Raw genomic sequence first — 12,515 nt, forward strand, 5'->3', positions numbered from 1 at the left:
AGACCTGCAGCTGCTGTGTAGTGCCTTTGGCACAGGGCTCCTGCTGTGTTGTGCTACTTTTGGAGCCCGTGAGAGGATGTTATGAAATGACAGACGGTGCGCTTCTTATCATCTTCTTCAATTAGTTGAACTGCTGCTGGGTTCTCAATCGTTGCCCTTGTTTGTCCTGGAACAAAAAATTGTGTGCTGGCATTGCATGGTTTGCTTCGTCAGCTCCAGTCCTTAATAACGGGTGAGATGAAGACAAAGAGCTCGAAGTGAGATTTAGTCTCATAACATAACAAACATAACTGAAGCCAAGCACAGATCACAAACAGCTCATCTCTCCAAGAAGTTGCTCAGCCAAAAATTATAAAAATGGTGATACTGTATCTCTTTTTTTCCCCCTGGTTTTGGTTTTTCTAGTGTTTTCCAACCACACTTAGCTTTTCTTGTCTCTGTAATCTCATTTGATTGTATCTGAAAAAAAATATTATTTGAAATCATACATTCAATTACTAAAGTTATATTTTCTCATGCAGACATCTATATTTATAGATTATTTAGATTTTGCCATTTTCTGTGTCCTACATTGCAATCTGAGAATATTCTCAACAGTATATCACTGTTTGTTGAGATGCACCGATCAAAGTTTTGTGACTGATTACAGATCTTTAGTTTATCATTAATTATTTATGTACGCAGCAAAGGGTGCATGAGAGTAATTGCTGTGAAATGGGGTTTTACTAGTACTTCAGAACAATGCAAAATAATTTAGAATTTAGCATCTTATATAAGCATTTATCTCATCCAGCACTGATTACTGGAAACGGCATCATCCATCTGTATTACCTACAGATTTCAGGCCCTTAACTTAAGTCAGATATTCAAAAGGCTGTCAATATTTCTAAAGCAGCAGCTTTTTCAACTGAGAGGGATTAGAATCTCCTGAAAATAAAGGAGTGCAACTTTACTGTAAAACATTTAGCCTGCTGAGGTAAAAGTTGGATCAAATTGACAAACGTTCCCCAAATGGGGGCAAATGGTGTAATTTTCACATTGCCATTTTGAAAGCAGATCAAAAAGCCTGAGCAGTGTCATGTTGTTAGAGCAGCTGCTACCTTGGGGCAATATCACAAGAAACTGCCCAGTATGAGGTGCAGGAGGGGCAGCAAGCCGTCTAGCATGTTGCTCTGATAATTGCAGTTATACTGAAAAAGATTGCAGAGAGGGGAGATTGTGATGCTCTGCTATGGTTACGCAGATGCAGAGCAGGAGGTTGCAATGGTGTGAACGTTTTCAGATCACATCTATATCTGTACATCCTACCTTATTTCCTCCCTTTGGTTAACTTCCAGAAGTGTACTGCATCAGGGTTGCCTTCCTAGTGAACAGAGAACCCCATTTTCATGAGCACCAGAGACCATTTGTTTGTTCCACACCAGAGTTCACAGCTTTTCCACCCTCCCAAATGAATTGGACTCTCAGAGGAAATTAACTTTAGTCCATTTAAAGGGCACAAAAGAGCTCTAGTGTGAAAACGTCATTAAAGTATGAAATGGTGAAGGAGCGAAATAATCATTACCTGACCCTCTCAAGTCTCGCTTTCTGTTGTAGTGCCCAGAATGAACAAGTAAAGTATAGTTTATAAATAGCTTCATACAAACCTTTGGGCTTTCCTTGACTTCATTTTTGAAACCTATGACTGAACTAGTTGACTTTGAGTCTTCTTCTTACAGTAAGCACTTCCACACCGAAGAGAGTTGATAGAACCTACTGGTAGCTCCTAGGTGTGGTGTGTTTGGTGATTCTGACTGTCCAATCAGCCAGTCAACTGACTGAGTCCACCCACAAGCTGCTTTCTATGTTTCTCTGTAGTTGTTAATGTTGTTTTTTTTATTTATTTTTTGTTTAATTATATATTTTAATCAGCTGAAACTAATTAAACTCGCTGTTCCCAAAAAGCCTTTACTTTTCTCTAACTTGAAGCTGCCTCAGATTTTTCCACTCCTGCACTGATATTTTTGACTCCTCTCTTCTTCTGTCTTTATTTTTCCTGGGGTTTCCTATTTTCAGCCACCGTCAGATAAAGAACTACTCCTTAATGCGCACGTGTTGCTGGGGTTACTCTGCAAATATCTTCCCCTCAAGGAAACAGATTCATTCGGTTGCTTTGAGTTCTTTTATTTTCTGTTTTTGCTTTTCTTTCCATTATATTGCTGATAGTGTGCGATAAACAAAGCTTTTCAGGTCAACTTTGCCATACAAATTTTAATTAACTTTATTTTTGCTTCCTCTTTCAGTTTTAGTTCGATTTAGTACTTTAATGTCAGTGTTGTCATCTGTAATGGGAGTGCCAGTATTGCTTTATTGTGTCGCAAGATTAGCCAAAAAGGCATTGTCTACATGTAACACTTGGAAGTGCTGGGTTGTATATTATTTAGAAATTCAGTGAAAATTTGTCCTGCCTATTGTTTAGTTTTGCAAGGTTGTCTTGACATTTTTTGTCAAGCCCGCTACAGCAGATCTAGTGAATAGCACCTTGTGGGAAATAGTAAACTAAGTAACAGATTTGGTTACACATAAAAAATAATGTAAAAATCAGGAAACATAAGAGCTTTGTTCAGACTTGCTTTGTTCAGATCTGCATTATGCTTGTTTTGTCATGCTGTCCTTCACTGTTACAAGGTTTATTACTCCCTGTGGGTCAAGTGTGTACACTGAGCTCTATGTGCTTCATGGAACCTGCACTCCTTATTAAGCCACCATTGTGCCCCTGCGTGCACACACAATTTCTATCTCTCTTGCTCCCCAAAGTTATTCTGCTTTATCAGCGAGATGCAAAAGGTTAAAAATGGAGAACGCCGGGGGTCATTAAAATATAGATTACTGAAACATTGTGTGAATTGATCAGCAGGGATGTAGGTGGCTCAGAATTAGGTTTACATTTTTTTAAATCTGTTTTTAATCTTTCTTGTGGGCTTCAGTGCTTTCACATGGATCTTTTCCAATTAGTATCATTTCAAAGATTTAAAAATCAAACAGTGTTATTGCTTTATTTTTGAAAGCTACGATAGTTTAAAGCACAGCTCACAACGATGTGATCGTATTGTCATTATTTGAGCATTCTTGAGGAGAAATAATCCTCCTTCAGCGGAACTGAAAAAAGAAGAGAAATTCTGAAAACCGGGATCTTGACCCTATTAAATCAGGAAAGGGGCAGTCTGAGATTCTCACAGTATTATTCTTAAGTAAAATATATCACTGTATCGTGATATTAACAAAAAATGTAAGCTAAAATGTATGCCATGTTTACTCATAATTTGTTTGACTTAAAATGGAAAAGCAACAATTATTTCTACTGATACTAAATGTAACATTCTGATTGTTATAGACATAATGTGCCATTTATATTATCTGTTTATTGTATAAAATAACCAGCTAAATTTAGATACAGTTTTCAACAGTTTTTTTTAAAGCTGTGAAATGAGTCTTTAAGTGCATTTAGTAGCAGCAGCAATATCAGCCAGCTGACATGCAGTGTGTGTGCTCAGCAACATGTTGGGGAGTGGCAACGCAACTTACTCTATGCTGCATAGAGGGAGAAAAATCCCTGACATCTTATTAAAACGGCTTTAAAGCCTAAGAGAACTTTATTGTTCTTCTATAAATCATAACTTTGTTAAACCTCAGTAGTTTTAGACCCATGGCTAGTTAAATTGTATGCGTAATAAATCCCACACTGAGCTGAAAGTATTTATATAAAAATCAATTATTGAAACTTTCAGTGAACATGGCAACGTTTGCTTTAGCCTTGCTGTTGATTCTGTATGTACATTATGAGGCATACATTTTTACATGTTAAAGATGTAATACACTGCACAAAACAAAAAGAGAAAGGAACGCTTCAAAAACACATCAGATCTCAGTTGGAAAGAAGCGTCCTGATAGACGTCCATACAGAAGTGGAATGGGTCAAGTGTTAGAAACTAAGGGCTGGCACAACATTTGATGGTAATTATCAACTCACAGAGGGCTTAATCTGAAGCAACTCACAAGGGTACTCAGTATTTAGTATGACCCCCACATGCTTGTGTGCATGCCTGACAACGTCTAGGCATGCTCCTTATGACACGGCAGGTGGTATCCTGAAGCAACTCCTCCCAGATCCAGATCAGGGCATCACTGAGCTCAGCGGGGGTCTGAGGTGCAACCTGGTAGTCGGATGAACCTAAACATGATGTCCCAGAGATGTTCTATTTGGTTTAGATCAGGAGAACGTGTAGGCCAATCAATGGTATCAATTCCTTTATCCTCCAAAGAACTGTCTGCATACTTTTGTCGAATGAAGCCGGACAGTATCGTGTACCTGGAGGAACTCAGGATCCCCTGCAACATCAAATGAACTAACAGTGGGTTTAAGCATTTCATCCTAATACCCAATGGCTGTCGGAGTGCCATTAGGTATTAGGATGCCCCATTCGTCAAAAGGGGGTCGCCAATCTCCAGCGCTGTAATTTTGGGGGTCACAGACTAAAAGGTATGGCAACCCTGTCCTAGAGTAACTGCTTGTAGGGTCCAGGCATGCTACCCGTAGTAATGCTGACCCTGGTAGTCAAATGCAAAACTATTAAAAAGCAGTCAAAAACACAAGGAGGAAAAATTTCTCTGCTTCCAAAAACCATTGCTATTTTTGGGATCCTCTCTTCGCTGCCTCTTTAATGAACATCAAAATAGCCGACTCTAATTACCTTGTATTTGTACTTTGGTGTTCAAGTGAAAATGGGAGCCATTTTCAAGAGGCTCATACTGAATTATGTTGCTTTGATTATGTGCCTTAATCTGTCATAAGTCTGTGCCAAATGATCAGAACCGCAATTTATGTAACTAGGTTGAAATATTGAATCTTCAGAATAATATATGCAATTAGGCATGAATATGCATGAGATTTATTTTTTTTCAATTAATGATTATTTATCTCATAATCATCAGAATTATTTAACTCATCAAAATGTTTACCTAACTTGGCAAATACAGCGAGGAGTTTTTTTTAAGTACGTTATTACGAATGTGTTTGTTAAATGGTACAAAGTGAGAGTTTGGACGCACCTGTGGCTTAGAAACCGGAGTACGAACTGGTAAACGGGCAAACTAACCTGGAGCCATCGAGGAGAAAAATGGTGGCACAGACAACAGAAGGAGCTGTTGCTCAGTAATTTTATTCTGTTTGAACTTCCTGTTAAAATGTTAAGTATAATGTGAAGGTGATTTATTATGTTTTTAAAGTATTTCTGTCAAATTGAGAGGAACAGCAAAGATGGATACTTGCAGGACTATCAAAGGTTCTGCCTTGTGTTTTTCACTCATTACTCATTACCTGCTGATAGAGCTGGATGATTCATTGCCCCCGTGTATAGAGAATAAGCTGCCTTTTTGCTCCGCAGTGGAGATTCATTCATATAAAATTCTTGTTTAAGATTACTAAATCATATAGATAATACCAACCTGACCAGCGAAGGCTGATGGAGGATCGGGGGCTCTAAATGCTTGCATTTGTGATTAATTAGAAATCTTTCTTCCCTTTTGGCAGAGCAGGTTCTTATTACCTCTGGAGCCAGGGTGCACTTAAAGGCTTGAATTTTAATTCAGTTTGCCTTTTTAATATTTCCAGTTTTTACTTCCGTTTGGTCTTGTGTCTCCTCTGAGGAATTGAGGCAGGAGCGTAATGTGGTCCCTTCATGTAAATTAGCCTTCTGCAGCTGAAGCTGGTTTAAAATGTGAGCCCTGAAATGTCATCTGGAAAGGTTTTTTTTTTTTCCCATGATGAACCAGTTCCTGCTCTCAAACCATCTCACTGCCTTAATTAGCTCCGTGCATCGGGCTGTGCAGCCTCTGCGTGTTTGGGTTCCCCCTTAATACAGTAATTGGTATAATGAGACTGTTGTGGTCTTTAAATACGCTCTCTTCCTCTCACTGTCTTTCAGATGACATGACCTTTATAAACCTTAACTTTACTTAAGACAAAAATCCATTTTTTACCATTAACCGTATTTAATAAAGCTTCAACCGTTATGCTGTTCAAATAGGTTTATGTAAAGCATTTGGCGGATGCCCTTATCCGACGCAACTTACAAGTGAGGCCAGTTAATGAAAATATACTGTCTGCTCCGATCAGGCATAACTTTTTGACCATTGGAGTGAATAATGCTGATTAGATTTTCAGAATTTCACCTGTTAGTAGATGCGACATTAGGCAGCAAGAGAACATTTGGTGGTAAAAGCCAAAATAATTTTATTTAAAAAATCCATAACGATTTGATAAAGCTTGACAACGGCCAAATTGTAATGATCAGAGCCAGACATCCGAGTCTGAACATCTCCAAAACGGCAGCTCTTATGGGGTGTTCACCATCTAAAGAGTCCAGTGTTTTCTAAAACAATGAAACCAGTGGCACGGTCAGGCTTATTGGTGCACGTAGAGAGCAAAGGCTGGCCTGTGCGGTCCAAACACAGACAAGGTGATGTAGCTTGAAGTGTTGAACAGGTTGAACAGAGAAAGGATCTTTGAATGCACAGTTCATCTCGGTTTGTTGTGCATACAGCCAAATACCCCAGAGTTCAGTCTAACGGAGCATCTCTGGGATATATTGTGCAAAAAAAGACTCTATTGGGGTCCATGCCTGAACAAATCAGGGTCGTCTTCACAGAGAAGAGGAACTGCACACATCAGTGGTCATAATGCTATGCCTTATCCATGTAATAATGACTAATAGCTTCTATTTAAATAAGCTATAATTAATAAGCACAGTGGTAGATAACATGCCATTACAGAAGGCACGTTTAGGTCAGCAGCTAAATGGGTTCTGCGCGGTTCTGATTTGATTTACCATAATACATAATAATACATACAACTTCTCATTGTCTCGTTGTTTTACTTCAACTGCTGAATGTCCAGTTAAAATCTATTCCTGCCTGCTTTTTGGTATAGTAGGATTGCTCATGGTGCACTCAGCACATTGTGGCAAGACATTGTAAAAAATGCCTATTAGCCACTTGTGTTTATTAAATTAATGCATTTGTCAATGAAACGTGTTCAATCAGGCGTAGAAATTTGTCTATATATTTTTCTGTCAATCCAACTATTCTATTATGCTGTCCTCCGTCTCTCCTACATTAGCTAATGTTTTTTTAATTTCATTTATTTATGTATTTGATTAGGTCAGTGGGCATTAATCAATATTCCCATGATATTAGGGCTGGGTGATATGTTTCAAAGATAATATCTCTATATTTTTTAGGCATATATCTCAATATGTTTTTCTTTTCATAAAGTAGTTATAAAAAGGCATCTCTGAATCAAGGCTTTATCTCAAATGTCTCACAGGCACATTTTTTTTAAACAAACAGGTTTAGTTGAATTTGAAGAACAGCTGAAAAATAACCTGCTGGAATACATAAAAGTATAATTCTAACACAACACAGATCATCTCAATATATATATGCTCATCTTGTATCTCTTTTACCAAAATCTCAATATTTTTCAAATATCAGTGTATTGTCCAACTCTACATAATATACAGCAATGTAAATATTCTGGAATTTGCTCAATAGCTAAATTTCAACTTTTGTTCTAAGGCAGGTGAAAGAAAAACGGGAGAAAGAAAACCTCATTTAGTATAATATGCTTGTGGCTGAGAGGAACATCTGTGATCTCAAGCCTCAAACTCACAGTTTGTGCACTTTGTTGTTCTTATTCTGGTGGAAACCAGAATAAACCAGAATGACCGTAATGTCTAAACTAGAAGTGCATTCATGTAAAGGTTCCCACATACTCAGGTGTAGTTCACTCTGCGGAGGTCCACGCATACACGAGGCGTACTCTAGGCAGACTCTGCACATACAGGTATGTGCAGACAGAACTAAATTTTTACGTGCCACACTATAAACTTCTCGGAGGCAAGAAATCTTCACATCAAACTGTTTTCTATGTGACTCTGAGCTTGATACACTGAGCTCCTCCAAGCATGCGGTCACAAGGACGTGTGGCATCACAGTCCCTCTCTGTTCTCACTGACAGATGGGAGCCTGCTGGAAAAGAAACGGCTCTAGGTGGTCAGCTAGCTAATCACACATGTTACCATCTTTTCCGCCGCCTCTTCCCACTAGCAGAAAATGTGGGAATTGTAGGAATTTGCCACAAGAAATGTAGGCGATTGTACGCTCGACTATTAAGGGTAGAACGTCCGCGGTGAGTCAGCGTGGAGTCCACCAAGCTCACGGTATGCACGCAGTACGCCCGGGTATATGGGAGCCTTTAGGCAGCCCGCATCCAGAGTAGCGCTAGCAACAATAAACCTAGTAAGTTAATTCAATATAAAAGTTACATTAATTTTGGCCTTATGTTAGAAACAGGGCAGTGTAGTCCAACTACTCTTTCCTCCCGACAGAGACGGATAGCTCTCCTCTCAGGAGAGAGATGTCTACTGTACGTGAAGATGTGGAGTGATATTCCACATATATTTAGTGCGCCTTATAATCTAGTACGCCTTATGGTCCAAAAAATACGGTATATAAGGGCTTGCTTTCAATGCTAATAACATGAGAGACCAATTATTTATTATTATTTATTTATTATTTAAGACTCCAATGTCAGATCCCAGACTGGAGTCCAGAAACAGAAAAGAATGGACAATGACTTCACATCAAAGATAACTTCCTCTGCCCCGAGGCAGCTAAGCAGTTTAGATTCATTCACAGGTAACATGTAAAATGTGGGTGTAGAATAAGTGACGCGAATGCCTAAAGATGTGACGAAGTCAGTGTTTCACAAAACACTTCTTTTTTTTCCACATTTAGACTTACTTAAAATACTTTACATTTGATCTGGCAAGGTAATAAATAGTGTGACAGCAGCTTTAGGCTTCAAAAATTAATTTTAAGAAAAATTATTCTTAAGCGATCCATTGAAAGGTATATGGTAAAATGTGTCATTACGCAAATACCTCAAATTTACCATGTGAACTAAATACAGTGTAACTAATCATGTACCTAAGATATCGACCCTTAGAAACGAGGGCGTAAATATTCATTAATGTCTGGGGAACTAATGGACATTAAGAATCAAAGACCTTTCCCGGCCCCATAAAGAAAAGAACGAATCCTGCCTAGAACTGATGTCTCATTTATTTTCTGCAATCCTCATAGAATTGGCAGATGTGACCTTGGTGCAGAGCGCTGTGGGATTTCAAATTGGGCAGGGATTTTGGGGCAACAACCTTCATACACTCTGATGTTGAAGGCAGGGCGATCTGTACTGCAGCGTTTGACATGTTTCATTGATCTGTCAAGGGCCGATGATCAGCATTAAACACCCATTCACACATGATGTCACTGCAGCAAGACATCCATCAGCAGCATAAAGAGCCATTTCAGAGAGATTGGTTTGGTTCCTGACCTTCCTCCATCCCTATTCTGACTTCATCTTTTTCTCATTTATAGCTGCTCTGGAATCTCCTGCTAGTTTAACAAACATATTTGTTGCACATTCTTTGCCACTTCCCTTTCTTTAAGGTTGTTGGGCAGTGCTGCCAAGATACATGGAGGTGACGGAGAAAAAGAAATGTTGGTCGGAAATGATTGCTAGCTGCCGTGTCCCATCTTAGCTCCTCTCCCTCCCTTCCTCCTCAGGCTGCACTGCACTCAGCAAAGCATGGGAAGGAGAATTGTAAATGTGCCGAGCTTTGGGACTGAGCGTATGCGGATTGTGCGCGTCTGTTTCTACGGGGCAGGGAATTCAGTTTTTGACCAAGGACTTGGAGGAGGTGATGTGCATCCGGCCCCACGTCATTGTACTTGACTGAGCACGAGTGCGTTTGTGTGCACGCTGTAATGCTGGGAAAGGAAAGTCACTGCCTCAGCCCTCCCCTCGCTGTGATTACGTAGTGGCACAGGGGCAGCGTCGCATCTCCGAGCGTGTAGTTGCATCGGGCCTGCGGAGAGGGGGATGAAGGGTCGGAGCTGCTGGGAGCCCAGGACGATCCGCTCCCTCTGCAAGTCGCGGTGTCTGAGTAAACTCAACCAGGGTCAGTATGGTGAAGGCTCCATGGCTGTAGCTAAAGGTACAGCCATGGAGCTGTCACAATCCTCTCCATGTGTCTGAAGACAGGTTTCTTCCTGCTGTTTCTCTCTTTCTTCCTTTCTTTCTCTAGCAATGTGTCACTCCTCCATCCCGCTCCCTGTCAGCCATGGACGCTGAGACTCCTGCAGCATCCTCTAACAATGCAGTGCCTCTCTGTGTGAAATGAGCAGCCTGTCTCCTCTCTTTCACTTTTTAACTGCATGCTCTCTCCCATCTTTCCTCTCGCCTCTCTCATTCATGCTCATTCCCGCTCCCTTCCTGGCTTTCGCTCCTCCTTACATCTGCGAATGGATGAGCTGGAGTGTGACAGGCCAGTGTGTTGTTTTCAGTGTTCATCTGTGTGCACTTGTTCTGAACATAGACTTCATTATGCAGTCAGAAGCTGTGCACAGCCTTATATTTCAGGGTCCTAGAACCTGTGCTTTATATTCTATTGTAGGATGTTTGGTAATCACGAAGTGGTTTCTTTCTCTTGATCTATCCGGAAGAAATAGTGTCTTGGACACATTTACTTAACGACGCAGGATTCTACTGAGAACAAATCAATGTTGCTTTACCAGTCACGGTGGGCTCCAGTCTGGGATTTTATGGGGGTTTGTTTAAGTTAAGCCGGTCCGTGTGTTGCTACTTCTGCAAAAACGATGAAACGTGTGTTCAGTCAAATATTTTCAGCGCGACTGCAGCCATTTCTTGCTTGTAGCAGTTTGTTTTCTCACTTGGTTCTTCTTAATGTGGTGGAAACTCTTGTCAATATTGTGAGGTAAACGATGTATAACCAGTTTAATGCTTTATCAAAGTATAACTAATCAGCGGTCCAGTCAGGAAGCACACAGCTACTCTGGAGGAGCTGTAACGATCCAATGTCTCATGATGGGACAGCTATACAAATCTAGCCTTTTTAGAAGAGTGAGAGAAATAAACCCAGCACAGAAAGAAAGCCATTAAAGATTCTCACTTTCAGTTTGCTGCCAGCTTGAAGAAAAACTTACTATGGTCAGATAAAACCAAATGTAAATTATCTTTGCTACATGCAAAATATTTGTGGGTGTAGGACAAGAAAGAACAATTGAAGGCAGTGAAAGACTTGGGAATCCGTAAGTTCATTTTCCAGGAAGGCAATGACCCTAAACATACACACAAAGCTACAATCGCATGTGTTAGATTAAAGTCTACTTTTTTTGCGTGAAGAGTGTGAAAAATATTTTAGTCTTTGTGTTGGTGTAGATTCCATAATCGACATGGAGCTGCATCTGCATCAGAAAGTAGTTCCACAAGCTACTGACTCCAAGGCACTGAATGCAAATACTCAGAGCCCTGTTTAGAACAACTGAAACATCACATATCTATTTCTTTCCCGTTTGCAATTATAGACAACCTTCTGTTGGCCTGTCCCATAGCACTACAGTGAAATACACAGAAATATTTGCTTGTTATGTGACAGAATGCGAAAAGCTTCAAAGGGCATGGGGGCTTTTACAGGGCACTGTGCCCTTAAAAAGAAAACACGTCGCTCCCTGACAGCCACCAAACTCTGTTGAGGAGGTCTGAATATGCGTCTGTCGACTTCATCCAGCAATGAACGAAACTGTCGCTGGTTTAACTCGTTTTCAGTTATTTGGTTCTAAGTCTTAATCCCGAGGTTCATCACTTCCACACACGCGCGTGGCTTCCTGGTGCAAGATGCGATGAAATGTCATCAGATCTTGATCCAGCTACTTTTGAAGTAAGTTCACAAAGCCCTTCTGTTCTGCTCTCATCCTGGGTGCCCCCTCAGCAGAGGGCTGTTTATTCCTTTGGCTCTTAGACAACTTAAAACAGCCTCACAAATGTCCTGTCCCCGCATTTGGCCTTACAGCAGTATGAGTTCAATCAGTTCTTGCTGTGGCCCATCAGACTTCACATTTCTGCATAACAGTGCTGTCTGCTCATTACCGCTTTCATCACTTGACTCATCACACGCAATTGAACATGTTTGAGCTGAATTGATGTCCTCAATTTGCTGCTGATGTTTGCTGCCATTGTGATGGTCCTGTCCTTCATGGTCTTTGCAGAGAGAGGCATTTCTTTAATTTTCTAGACAATTTTCTGTTTGCTTTTGATTTGGGAGAATAGATGCTCTATTTTTTATTTTTTAGAAATGATTCCTTCATGTATTCTCTGTCTGTGAAAGCCTTCCCCCTCCTTACGATCTCACGAGCCGCCACAAAAACTAGCAGCTTTAGTTAAGTTTGAAGAGTTGATCCCTTTCTTAAAATAAGGTTTGCTCTAGTCTTTTCTGCTTTCCATTGTAGTTCTGAAATATCTCTCTTTCACTCATCTTTAATTGGGCACTTTTCAGAAAATTCTGAGTGCTTGTTTTGAAAATGTTATTCAACAAAACATTTTTTAATTGTTTGGT

General features: G+C 40.1%; 1 protein-coding gene across 3 annotated transcripts in view; it reads left to right on the forward strand.

Annotated features, from left to right (window-relative positions):
- The window catches only part of si:ch211-106a19.1 (PH_OSBP_ORP4 and Oxysterol_BP domain-containing protein), a 63,688-nt gene that overhangs the window by 14,215 nt on the left and 36,958 nt on the right, over positions 1-12,515 (forward strand). Inside the window, exon 1 of one of the 3 annotated variants that reach the window (XM_036143703.1) lies at positions 9,982-10,061. The exons of the other annotated variants lie outside the window; for them this stretch is intronic. Within the exon in view, the coding sequence (XP_035999596.1) occupies positions 9,983-10,061 (79 nt within the window). The 5' untranslated portion in view covers position 9,982. Of the gene's footprint in view, positions 1-9,981; positions 10,062-12,515 lie in introns of those variants that run through there. 3 annotated transcript variants of the gene reach the window in all.

Source organism: Fundulus heteroclitus, chromosome 12 (genome assembly GCF_011125445.2).
Source record: "Fundulus heteroclitus isolate FHET01 chromosome 12, MU-UCD_Fhet_4.1, whole genome shotgun sequence".
NCBI classification, from domain to species: domain Eukaryota; kingdom Metazoa; phylum Chordata; class Actinopteri; order Cyprinodontiformes; family Fundulidae; genus Fundulus; species Fundulus heteroclitus.